Here is a 13,275-nt window from a genome sequence, read left to right on the forward strand (position 1 = left end):
TAAATGTTCACAGATAGCGCACCCTATGATTTAGTATTAAGCTTTTGGCTGAATATAGTGTACGTGTAAAACTGATGTATTATATGTGTGTAGTAGACAGTAGGTTTACCTCCACTATAATCTGCCTGTACTCCGGCAGCACGATGTTCTTCAGCGTGTCCTCCACCAGCAGAGAGAAGTTCATCTCGTACATGGTCATATCCGACAGAGTGGGTTGCTATAAACAGACAGAAAATGAGTTTAATTATCAGCGGCGGAGCAGAAACACCACAACAGCTCCGACTGAGACATAAAACCATCAGCACAGTGTGTTCAGCACCTTCACAAATAACAGGATGGAGTAAAAGACAGACCATAACTAAAAAAAAAAAAAGCTTGCTACAGACAGTAGGTATAGATCCCTCCCTCAGAAGAAGTCTGCTGGGTAATCTTGCTGTGTACTGTACTGAGAGGTTCTCAACCAGCAAAATGAAAGGGTGGATCTTTAACTGATCTAGTGGGTGGGGCTCTGGTGGAGGCTGACAGGTGAGGGATGTTGCTAAGGTGGTTCTATGCAGGTTTTCTTTGATTGTGACGTCAAAATAAGAGAGTCATATGATTCCCTGAAACCAAAATCTTTACAGATTTACAGAAAATGTATGTATGGATTATTTTTTTGGAGTGATTATAGGGGCAAAAGCAGCCCTAGTAATTGTACGCAGTAAAACGAGGTTTTCTGTGTATCATTCATTCATTTACCTGAGGCAGGTGATTGCCAGCCACCTTGATTCCATTGCGAGTTCTCTCCAGGATCTGCCACACACGATCATAAAAGCCCAACGGCGTTCGGTTCATAGATCCATCTATCTGCCTTCGATTCAGCCAGGACCTGAGGAGGAATCAGCTCAGATTAATCAGCTAATTTATTAAAAAGCTGAAGGTAATTTAAAGCCAGAAGTATCTAAAGATCTGCAGACGATACTGGCGTCTTCAGACGAGCTCTAAAAGCTTTATACAGGTAGTGAAATTACCACTACAGCATCTTTAAAGCCTGGGTAAATGAAACCAAGATCAAAAGATACAGTAAAATTACTCCACACTGAGCGTGAAATCTTCACAAAAGCGAGGTCGACTCAATATACGTTCAGGGAAATTAATAATTAACTCCTGTGACCTTTATAAAAAAACTAAATCAAATTAATTCCAACAAGACATTTCAATTTTAATTATGTGGAAATGAAGATGGAGAGCTGGTGTCTATGGTAACAGGTCCGGATGCTGGGGCCGGGCGTACCTGCCGGTCTGCTGGGGCTGGAGCACGTCTAGCAGCAGCTGTTTGACGTCACTGGGGGACATTTGGTAGATGTCCTGAGGACGCATGTCCCCCGCACGGATCTCCAACTCATGCTTCATAGCCTGGACGATCCACCTGCAACAAAGGAAAACATCAGCCTGTATCATTTACTGTATATTCAAATTCCCTCTAGAGCTCCTTTAGCTTCTGCAGATTTTTCAGCATTTTCAGCATTGAAACACTTTAAAAACTAAATATAGTTTATAGACAAATATCAAAGCTGACCAAAACAGGAGCAATTGTCTAACAAAAATCTCTTAAAAAATATCTTCCTGTCATAATCTTGTTACATTCTTTTAAAACTAGTCTCACTCCATTTAACACTAAGTCTAAATCTCACTCACAGGTTCCAGAAAATCTAAACCTACTTTTACTCTACACTGTAAGCCCGGATAAGTTGAATTTACTTTAAAAAATCTGAGGAAACCAGTTGCCTTAAAAAAGTTAAGTAATGGGTAATGAACACTTGAGTTAGCATAACTTAGAACATCAAGTAATTCTTATAACTAAAGGGGAACTTGATTTATTTCTAAGGTAGCCCAGGGGGAATCACTACACACTGATGGTGAGTGTTAGTCAGAAACTGTTGGACACGCCCAGTATGCAAATAGATTGTGCCAAAAGCCAATGGGAAAAAAGCTGCCAATGGCAAAACAGACTAAACTCAGGTATTATAAGTTGGTTCAACTCAAAGATCTCAGTTTGAATAGTACAGTATATCTGTGCCCACAAATGTTCAACTAACTCAAAATAGTTGAGTATTGTTAAGAAATATCCAATTGTATGTAAAACAGACTTAAATCATTTGAGTTTAAACAACTTATGGGTTAAAACCTCATTATAGTCTCACTGTATTTATTGTGTGTACTGTAGGGTTCTAGTTGTATTTTGCTATTTTTTTGTATGTTTACACTTTGTTGTCTTAAGTTAACTAAAGTTTCCAGAAAATCTTACTCTAGAAACCAGAAAATCGCACCCTAGTCTTCAATAAATCTTAATAGTGTCACTCTAATCACCATTAAATCTCACCTTAGTTACCAGAAAACCTTATTACAATTTCTAATCTCATTCTATTTAACAGAAAACCTAAAACTAGAGTACTTTAGAGTCGTCTAGTCCTCATAAATTCACATAAAAGTCTCACTCTAGTTTCCAGAAAATCTTGTTAATCTCACTCTTGTCACAAGCAAATCTTACTGTAGTCTCAATAAGATCTTAATCGTGTCACTCTCCACAAAATCTCACTTTAGTCTTAAAAAAATTCTATAGTCTTACTCTAGTTTCCAGATAATCATACCTTAGTCTCCAGAAAATCTCACTGTAGTCTCTAATAAATCTTATTACAGTCCCACTCTAGTCTCCAGAAATTCTCACTTTTGTGTCCAGAAAATCTCACTCTAGTCTCCAGAAAATCTTACTTGTGTCCAGTAAATCTTTAGTCTCAGTCTAGTATCCAGAAAATCTCACTCTAGTCTCCAGAAAATCTTACTTTTGTGTCCAGTAAATCTTTAGTCTCAGTCTAGTATCCAGAAAATCTCACTCTAGTCTCCAGAAAATCTTACTTTTGTGTCCAGTAAATCTTTAGTCTCAGTCTAGTATCCAGAAAATCTCACTCTAGTCTCCAGAAAATCTCCATTTTGTGTCCAGTAAATCTTTAGTCCCAGTCTAGTATCCAGAAAATATCACTGTAGTCTCTAATAAATCTTATTACAGTCCCACTCTAGTCTCCAGAAAATCTCACTGTAGTCTCCAGAAAATATTTTTAAAGTCCCACTCTAGTCTCCAGAAATTCTCACTTTTGTTTCCAGAAAATCTCACTCTAGTCTCCAGAAATTCTCACTTTTGTGTCCAGTAAATCTTTAGTCTCAGTCTAGTATCCAGAAAATCTCACTCTAGTCTCCAGAAAATCTCACTCTAGTCTCCAGAAAATCTCACTCTAGTCTCCAGAAAATCTCACTTTTGTGTCCAGTAAATCTTTAGTCTCAGTCTAGTATCCAGAAAATCTCACTCTAGTCTCCAGAAAATCTCACTCTAGTCTCCAGAAAATCTCACTCTAGTCTCCAGAAAATCTCCATTTTGTGTCCAGTAAATCTTTAGTCCCAGTCTAGTATCCAGAAAATCTCACTCTAGTCTCCAGAAAATATTTTTAAAGTTCCACTCTAGTCTCCAGAAAATCTCACTCTAGTCTCCAGAAAATCTCACTTTTGTGTCCAGTAAATCTTTAGTCTCAGTCTAGTATCCAGAAAATCTCCATTTTGTGTCCAGTAAATCTTTAGTCTCAGTCTAGTATCCAGAAAATCTCCATTTTGTGTCCAGTAAATCTTTAGTCTCAGTCTAGTATCCAGAAAATCTCACTCTAGTCTCCAGAAAATATTTTTAAAGTCCCACTCTAGTCTCCAGAAAATCTCACTCTAGTCTCCAGATAATCTCACTTGTGTGTCCAGTAAATCTTTAGTCTCAGTCTAGTATCCATAAAATCTCACTCTAGTCTCCATTAAATCTCAATCTATTTTCCAGAAAGTCTCAATCACTCTAGTATCATTCTAGACCAAGAGAGAATCACTCCACTGTTATTCTGAACAAAGTCATTTGAGTAATGTTCTAGTAAACAGATAAGAAAAGTAAAGAGAAAATCTCACTCTACTAACCAGAGTATTACTCCCAGCATTACTCTAGAAAAAAACACTCCAATATAACATAATATAATAAAAGTGATTGGACACTAATTTTTTAGTAATTCCTTAAGGAACAGAATTGTAGCTTTAGCCATTCTAGTGTTCATATAATAAACTAACTGGTGCCTACTATCTTTATTAGTATATACTATTGGCTTTGGTGTTTGCATGTGTTAGCATGTGTTAGCATGTGTTAGCAGGTGTTAGCAGGTGCTAGTAGGTGCTAGCAGGTGTTAGCATGTGTTAGCAGATGTTAGCAGATGTTAGCAGGTGCTAGTAGGTGTTTGTAGGTGTTAACAGATGTTAGCAGGTGTTTGCAGGTGTTTGTAATCCTTACCCGATGCGGATCTTCAGCATGCCGCTGAACAGCTCGGGGTTGTTGGAGATGATCCAGCCGATGTGGATGACCAGCTCCTGCTGCAGGACGGCCTCGCGCTCGCCGTGGGGGCTGCACTTACTGTAGATGATGTCCTTAATGACCCCCGGAGACAGCGGGTTGGAGATCACCTCCTCATCATGCCCAAAAAGACCCAGAGTCACCTGGTAAAACAGGGTTAAACCCGGGGCAGGATTAGCGTGGTGTTTACAGTGACGTTTTAATAAAACGCTGCTTAATTATCTGCTCCTCCTGAACATCTGCCTTCTTACAGAGCTCAGCAGATACACACATGATACCATTCACACACTGAGAATACAATTCTGCTGTATATATATATATATATATATATATATATATATATATATATATATATATATATATATATATATATATATGATAAACTGAAGCATAGTACAATATTGTATAATGTAGTTTAGTATAATATTGTATAGTTTAGAAATCAATAGTACAATACAGAGTAATACAGTATAGTACAGTGTAGTATAGTATTGTAAAGTGCTGCAGTATACAGTAGTACATATTAGAGTATAATTTTTATATTATTATTATTATTATTATTATTATTATTATTATTACTATTATTATTATTATTATTATATTTTACTGCTGAAGCATAGTATAAGACAGTATGTAGTACAGTATGCAGTAACAAATATATTGCAAAACACAGTAGAGAATTGTTCAATAAAATATATATTAGTATGGATTAATATAGCATACAAAGTATAGTATATATGTAAAAGTGTGAGCCAACATTTAAATTCGAATAATACATTTTAAAAATATTAAAAAATATATATTGACTCATTTATTTATTTTAAACAAATATTGAAGCAGTTATTGACTCATTAGATTAAATGGAATTAGAATAGTCTGACTTGTAATCCAGTTATTATTCTTATATAAAATATATAAGAATATATATCTTTTTTATAAATAATCTTTATAAATGTCTTATAGTCAGAATAAAATGAAAAATAAAATAATAAATAAATAATAAATAATAATAAATAAAATATCCACTTTTTATTTTGAAAATGGACAGTATTTGAGCACGTCTAAGTCTTATATTTGTTTTAGCTATGTATGCCATAATAAAAACCCTATCAATTCACATATAGATTGATATTATAGAGAATGATAACCTTAAAATGTGTGCATTTATCATTCATTCATTTTTAATTATTTTTGTTCTAAAATAAAAAAATAAATAAAAGTTTCCATTTCCACTAGTACAGTACTGAGAATTAGGTAAATTTGATATTTAAATATATCTGAATATATATCTGTTTATCTGAGTGTGTGAATATTAGGTACAGGTGTGTATCATCATTGCCGGAGCTGCAGATCTACAGGAGCAAATACACCTCAGTAAAACCAGAGCACCAATCAGCTGCTCTGTAATTATCCCTCCACTTTACTGAGAATGCTTCATTACAGTCATCTTGAACCGGTATATTTTCCCTCCTAACCTGACTGGCTAATAAGCCAAAGATTGCTATGGTAACCAGTAACACAAACCGCATTGTGTGGGAGAGAGTGATGCTGATGCTGGAGAGGCTGAGCTGCAGGTAATGAAGAATCTTTATATAATCATATAATAATCTGGCTGGACAAAATGATTTAGTTATATAAGGTAAATAAATTGTTTTATACACTACAAAAAACTAAATCTTAGCAAGTGAAAATATCTAAGATTTAGATTTAACATCTAAGCATTTTGTCTTAGTCTAGGAATGTTTTATACTTATTTTAGGAATAATAATGTTAGTCTTACTTAGAATTTTCACCTTATTTCAATAATTTGACTCAAAATAAGCACAAAAAGTTATGCTGATTATTGTACACAAATTTAATCCAGCAAATAAGGGATTTTTGTTTAGTTTAAGTGGTACCACTTTAAAATAAGACTACCTTTATAAAGCGTTTATAAATGGTTTATAATTAGCTTATTAATGGTTACTATTTAGGTTGTAAATGCCTTAAAAATCATTAATAATCAACACATACGTAGAAAGAACATTAATGACCTGTTGTTTATAAATGACTAAAATAGCTAGTGGTGGAATGATTAAACTTGGGAGTTAAATGGTTAAACTGATACTGACTGATGTGGAATATGGAGATGGAGAAGCTGAAATTGAGTTAGATGGAGAAGACAAAGTAAGTTGAGTATCGGACAAGATCTGAAGTTTAACAATATAGATGGCTGTGGGTTCACTATTTGGCAAACAAATGTCATTGTTGCCCTTTCTACATATGTGTTATAACTGATTATTAATGATTTTTAAGGCATTTACAACTTAATTAGTAACCATTAATAAACTAACTGTCATAATAAGCCATTTATAAACCCTTTATAAAGGTAGTCTTATTTTAAAGTGGTACCATTTAAGTCTTTTTTCACTTATTATGAGACTTTTTGATTGCTAATTATAAGAAATCTTACAAAGAAAAATTAGCTCACCCCAATGGCTGAAGTTTTTGCTTAATTTAAGCATTTTTATGCTTTATGTATTTAACACCAGCAGATGACATGCCTTTCCAAACCATCGTTGACCATCACAACGTTTATGGAGATGCAGATTTCATTTTCCAGCAGGACTTGGCACACTGCCCACACTGCCAAAAGTACCAATTGGTCTTACATGATATAAATAAGATTGGTTTTACACAATAAAAGAAATAAACGCTTAAAATAGATCACTCTGTGTTTAATACATCTATATAATATATGAGTTTTACATTTTGAACTGAATTACTGTAATTAAGTAACTTTTTAATGATATTCAGTTTTTCTTAAAATTCAAATGTCTTCCTACCTTTTATGTTTTTTTTTGTTTGTTTTTTTGTCAGTGAGTGTAAAGTATCTCACAAAAGAGAGTACACCCCTCACATTTTTGTAAATTATAACTAAAGATATGCCATCGTGATAAAATGTAAAGTAGTCAGCGTACAGCTACAGTTTAACAGTGTAAATTAGCTGTGCCCTCAAAATAACTTAAATAACACACAGCCACATCATTTGATACATTGTATCAAAGTGTCATATCTTCAGTGTTGTCCCATAAAATAATATAATAAAATATTTACACAAATGCAAGGAATGTACTCACTTTTGTGAAATGCTGTTTCTGAATCGGTGTCTCTGATTTTGATATTTATAGGTTTATGTTTGAGTAAAATAACCATTGTTGTTTTATTCTATAAACTACAGACAACATTTCTCCCAAATTCCAAATAAAAATATTGTAATTTAGAGCATTTATTGCAGAAAATGAGAAATGGCTGAAATAACAACAAAAAGATGCAGAGCTTTCAGACCTCAAATAATGCAAGAAAACAAGTTCATATTCATAAAGTTTTAAGAGTTCAGAAATAATCAATATTTGGTGGAATAACCCTGGTTTTTAATCACAGTTTTCATGCATCTTGGCATGAAGGTTCTCCTCCACCAGTCTTACACACTGCTTCTGAATAACTTTACACTGCGTGGCCATCTACCAACCATCCACTACTCCATCCATCTGGACCATCAGGGTGGCATGACATTCATCAATAAACAAGACTGTTTAGAAATTAGCCGATATGTATGTCTGGTTCACTGCAGCCATTTCTGCTTGTGAGCTCTGGTTAGGGGAGGCTGAATAGTACGTTTATGCACCACAGCAAGCCTTTAAAGGATCCTACACCATGAGGTTCAGGGGACTCCAGAGGCCCCAGCAGCTTCAAATACCTGTTTGCTGGTTTATCATGGCATTTTAGCAGCTGTTCTCTTAATCAGATAAACTTGCCTGGCAGAAACCTTCCTCATTTTGCCTTTATCTGCATGAACCCATCTGTGCTCTAAATCAGCCACAAATCGCTTTAAAGTATGATGATCACGCTCAAGTTTTCATGAAATATCTAATGTTTTCATACCTTGTCATTGCACTATTTGACACTTTTCAGCAGCAGAGAGATTTTCCTTCTTCTTTCCCATGTTGCTTGAAACCTGTGGTCTGCTTAATAATGTGGTAGTTTTCTTTTAATTGGGCAAACTAATTAGCACAAGTGACTGAGATTGATTTCAGTGATCCAAAGAGCCCTGAGACACAATACTATCCATGAGTTTAATTGAGAAACAAATAAAATATTTTTTATGACACTTAAATCTAATTTGCATAATAATTTGGAATGCAGTGTATGCCACTACTGGTGCAAAAATTCAAGCAGTTCAGTTTGGTTTGATGTCTTGTGATCACCCATCTTCCTCTTGATTATATTCCAGAAGTTTTCAATTTGGTAAAATAAAAGAAAATCATCATTTTTGAGTGGTTTCTTTTTTTTCCAGAGTTGTACAGTAGTAACACATCTCAATAATGTGTTACTACAATCAATTCCCTTTATCTGAGAACTTATACGAATCAAATAAAAGAGCACTGAAACTAAACCAGCACCTGAAACACCAGCATCTCCACTCTCTGCCTGTGTTTCCTGTGTGTCAGCAAAACACTATCAGCACAGCGGCGCTCCGGCAACACGGCGCTCCAGGCAGCGAAAGGCCGTGTTCCACAAAAGAGCCCATAACCACTGCAGTTCTATCATAGCACTGTGATCCCAGTGTTCAGATTACAGCCTTGAACTGCGGCAGTTTTTTATTTTATACTACCTGCTGTATTCACGCCCACAAACATCCCACTATCTGCAGAGCTTCCAACAAACACACGGCTCGGCTTTTAAACTCGGCCTGGTGGAAATACATCCAAACAGACGGCAGGTAGATTTATAACCACATATAAACACTTACACTCGGAAGGAAGTGTCGGATTGTAACACTACTCAGAAAGAAGCGCAACACTTTATTTTAAGGAACACAAATTAGGCACTTATTAATGTCTTATTATTTGTATAATAAAGCCTTAATTAGACATTTGTAAATGATTTATTCACTACTTATTATTAGGCTTTATTCTGTGTAATTAAGTGTTATTAATGCTTAATTAGGGGTCTGTTATGTGTAAATGATTAATAATGGCTGTATTAGTTCTCATAGTGCTCAGTAAACAGTTATGTTAGCACCCTGTTAAGCAGATTATTAAGCATTATAACTATTAGCTCATTCGAACAGAACCTCACTTTAGAATATGGTGCACATCTTGGTCTATTAGTGACTTATATACCCCTTATTAACTCAATAAACTCCAGCACAGCCATAACCTTGCCAAACTCACATAGATCAATCAAACTGCTGCCAATTATAATAACACTAATAACATGTAGAATTAGCTAATAGTTAATGCTTAATAATCTAATCTGCTAACATAACTGTTTATTGTGCTCTATAAGAACTAATACAGCTATTATTAATCATTTCCACATAACAGACCCCTAATTAAGCACCAATAACACTTACACACAGAATAAAGTCTAATAATAAGTAGTGAATAAATCATTTTCAAATGTCTAATTAAGGCTTTATTAAGCAAATAATAATAAGACATGATTAAGCGCCTAATTTGTGTTCCTTAAAATAAAGTGTTACCGAAAGAATATAAAGAGATAAAGCTAACAGAAACAATAAATGATTAAAGCTGATGTATGTAAGTTTTGGGATTTAGCGCCCCCCCCTCTGGTGAGAATGGGTAATTGCACCGAGCATGCGGCGGAATCATTTTAAACTAGGTGGGTGTGATGCGGTCTCCTTTCAGAGCGGACAAATCCGATTCCAGGTTATGTTCAGGAAGAGAACTATATTTGTTTTTACTATGAGTAAATAGTTAGAGCTACTGAGCTCTGAGTTTCCTCTTCTGAAGTCCCCATTGCTCCACCAGCCGCTTGCGTTCAAAAACTGAGCTAGGTCCTCTTTTAGAAGCTGTACGTGTGACGTAAGTACGTAAAGATGCGCGATGTGACCAGAAGAACTCCCACAAAAAAGCAATGCGACGCCCCAGTTTTTAGAATGAATCTATTAGGCTTAGCAGGGATATTTATTCCAGCACTCTGTTATCATGGAACACAAATACAAATATTTTGTCCCTGCTCCTTTTAAAAATGCTTCTACTTTTAAGTTTAGAAACAAAATAATACAGACTGCCCCTTTAATCATTTATTTAAGACTGATATGGGAACTTTTGGTCATATTTATTATTGAGCTGCACATACAGGTGCATCTCAAAAAAATTGGAAAATCATTAAAACAGTTACTTTATTTCAGTAATTCAGTTCAAAATGTGAATCTTACATGATATACAGATGTTTTAATCACAGAGTGATCTATTTTAAGCGCTTATTTCAATTAAAAAACAAAAAAAAAATCAGTGTCTCAGAAATTAGAATATTATATAAAACCAATTGGTACTTTAGGAAGATCGAGCAGTGTGACAAATCCTGCTGGAAAATGAAATCCGCGTAGTGTTGCCAGTTCCACAAGTAAGAAACTAAACAAAGATGACTACTTAATTTGACATAGTGAACATTTTTGTGAGAGACAAAAATGTTGTGTAGTCTGTTGTGTAGTTGGCATTAGCTGGGATGACTACCCACCAAGTTTCATTCCTATTGTTTTTGATTAATTTCTAATTTCTGGGTGCAACTACTGTATTTCTTTTGATGAGTACAAGTGTATAAAAACCCCATATAAGTCCTAATCTTGATTTATTTCATATCTAGGATTATAAAAGCTTAAATACATATACAAGCACATCCTTCTACATGGTTCTAACACCTGCTGTACACAGGAATGACCCGTTTACACACGAAAAAAAGGACAAACATAATCTAATTTTGCAACTAATGTATTAAACTAGGTCTCTAGAATACAATCTATATGCAGATTTATTCCTCCTGGAGATGCAGCCTAATGAATAACATCGAATATATGGGGGAGTTGGGAGGGCAGGGCTGCATCGGAGAGTTATATAGCATCCAATTAATCTGAGAAATAGTGAAATAGTAAGAAATATAGAAATAAATTCATAAAACAAATAAGAGCAGCCAGAAGAAACCAAGCACAAAGCACACATCAGAGGCTGAGCCAAAAATACAGCACATCATTATTAACACTATATAATAACAGTTCATCAGGTCCACCTACCTTGTTCGTGGCCACTTTACTAGAAACACCCACCACATAGACTCTATATACATATATATAGATATAATATATACAGTTCTTTGCAGTACATTATTACAATAAAGGGGCTACAAAGGTTTTTGGTTCCATAAAAAAATAAACCCTGACTGTAAAAGAGGTGTGTGTATATATATATATATATATATAATATACTGTATAAAGTAAAAAAAAGGTTTAATTAGGTGTATGTATATTTTATATGTGTTTTTTTTTTTTTTAATCAAAGGATCTTCTAAACAAGATAATTCGATGGCAAGTCTTAAAACCTGAATCTTGACTCTTGGCCTGATATTAATTTGTTTTTTTTTTTATTATTATTATTTGGATGATATATTGTTATTAATGTTAATACTGTACTTTAATAGCATAATAAAAAAAAGCTTGTTTTATTTACATTGTAAATGAATATTGAAGTAATCCAGACTATGAAGGATCACATAAGAAATAATGTAGTAACTTAAAAATGTAAAAAAAAAAACTAAATACTCTGTAAAGAAGCTTTTAGGTGCTCTTATCTGGGGAGCTGTTGTTAACTTGAGGTTTCTGAGGCTGTACAACAAAGGGAACTCTTGCTTTTCCTTTCCTTGGGTGGTCCTGATGTGTGCCAGTTGTGTGTACTTGAGGATACTTCCAAAGTTCTTGAAATGTTTTGGATTAACTGACCATAATTTTGGGTATCACTTTAAAATAAGATTACCTTCATAAAGCGTTTATAAATGGTTTACAATTAGTTTATTAATGGTTACTAATTAGGTTGTAAATGCCTTAAAAATCATTAATAACCAGTTATAACACATATGTAGAAAGGTCAACAATATAGATGGCTGTGGGTTCACTATTTGGCAAACAACAGGTCACTGTTGCCCTTTCTACGTATGTGTTATAACTGATTATTAATGATTTTTAAGGCATTCACTTCCTAATTAGTAACCATCAGTAAACTCATTGTAAACCATTTATAAACCCTTTATAAAGGTAGTCTTATTTTAAAGTGGTACCAATATTTTTAATCCCTTTTAAACTGTAAATGTTCGGCCGCATTGTAAATGAGGTTCACTCTCAATGTATGTCTGAGTGAAAAAAAAGGTTAATTGATTTATTGATTGATTGAAATGTTTGATTGATATCCTTACAGAACCAAAGAACCAATAGGAGCCCCTTTGTACTTATTGATTAACAAAGAGAAAATCTTTTTAATGATCATTAGGTATTAAATGCACTGTATTAGAAAAGCCGGCAGTGATGCATGATATCAAAACATCAACAGCTAACAGCGTCTGGCTATGGAGTATGAGGAATGATGAGGAATGGAACACACACACAAATCAAACACACACACACATACACACAGTATATGATCAGTGAACATTAAAATGTCTTTAGTGACTTAAATTCATTTTACAATTGTGAGTTGTTTCTACAGTCTAGAACCGGGTTCTGTTTGGAATGGTTGGAGTCCTGCCCTCCTGTTCCCACTTACCTGCTTGCCATGCACTAAAATGCTAGTAATACTGGGAGCGAGGCTGTCCACTAGCTTAGTTAAGAGACTGGCAGCAAGACGCACAACGGACCTGGTGAACAGAAACACATATGATCCCACACGGGTTAACACTCACACCCCGACTCACATTACAGCACTCTGTCAGGGATTGGATTTAGATTTATACTTTTATATACATATACAGCTCTGGAAAAAATAAGAAACCACTTCAGTTTCTGAATCAGTTTCTCTGATTTTGCTATTTATAGGTTT

At 34.5% G+C, this 13,275-nt stretch overlaps 1 protein-coding gene across 3 annotated transcripts in view; it reads right to left on the reverse strand.

Moving 5' to 3' along the window:
• The window catches only part of phkb (phosphorylase kinase, beta), a 180,534-nt gene that overhangs the window by 8,139 nt on the left and 159,120 nt on the right, over positions 1–13,275 (reverse strand). For 2 of the 3 annotated variants that reach the window (XM_049471148.1, XM_049471150.1), the window contains 5 exons: positions 13,003–13,093; positions 4,346–4,548; positions 1,274–1,408; positions 739–868; positions 110–217 (listed from right to left, as the gene is read on the reverse strand). In XM_049471148.1, the coding sequence (XP_049327105.1) occupies positions 110–217; positions 739–868; positions 1,274–1,408; positions 4,346–4,548; positions 13,003–13,093 (667 nt within the window). The remainder of the gene's footprint in view (positions 1–109; positions 218–738; positions 869–1,273; positions 1,409–4,345; positions 4,549–13,002; positions 13,094–13,275) is intronic. The other variant, XM_049471149.1, reaches the window with a different exon arrangement.

The sequence above is a fragment of the Astyanax mexicanus genome, chromosome 23, assembly GCF_023375975.1.
Source record: "Astyanax mexicanus isolate ESR-SI-001 chromosome 23, AstMex3_surface, whole genome shotgun sequence".
Taxonomy (NCBI): domain Eukaryota; kingdom Metazoa; phylum Chordata; class Actinopteri; order Characiformes; family Acestrorhamphidae; genus Astyanax; species Astyanax mexicanus.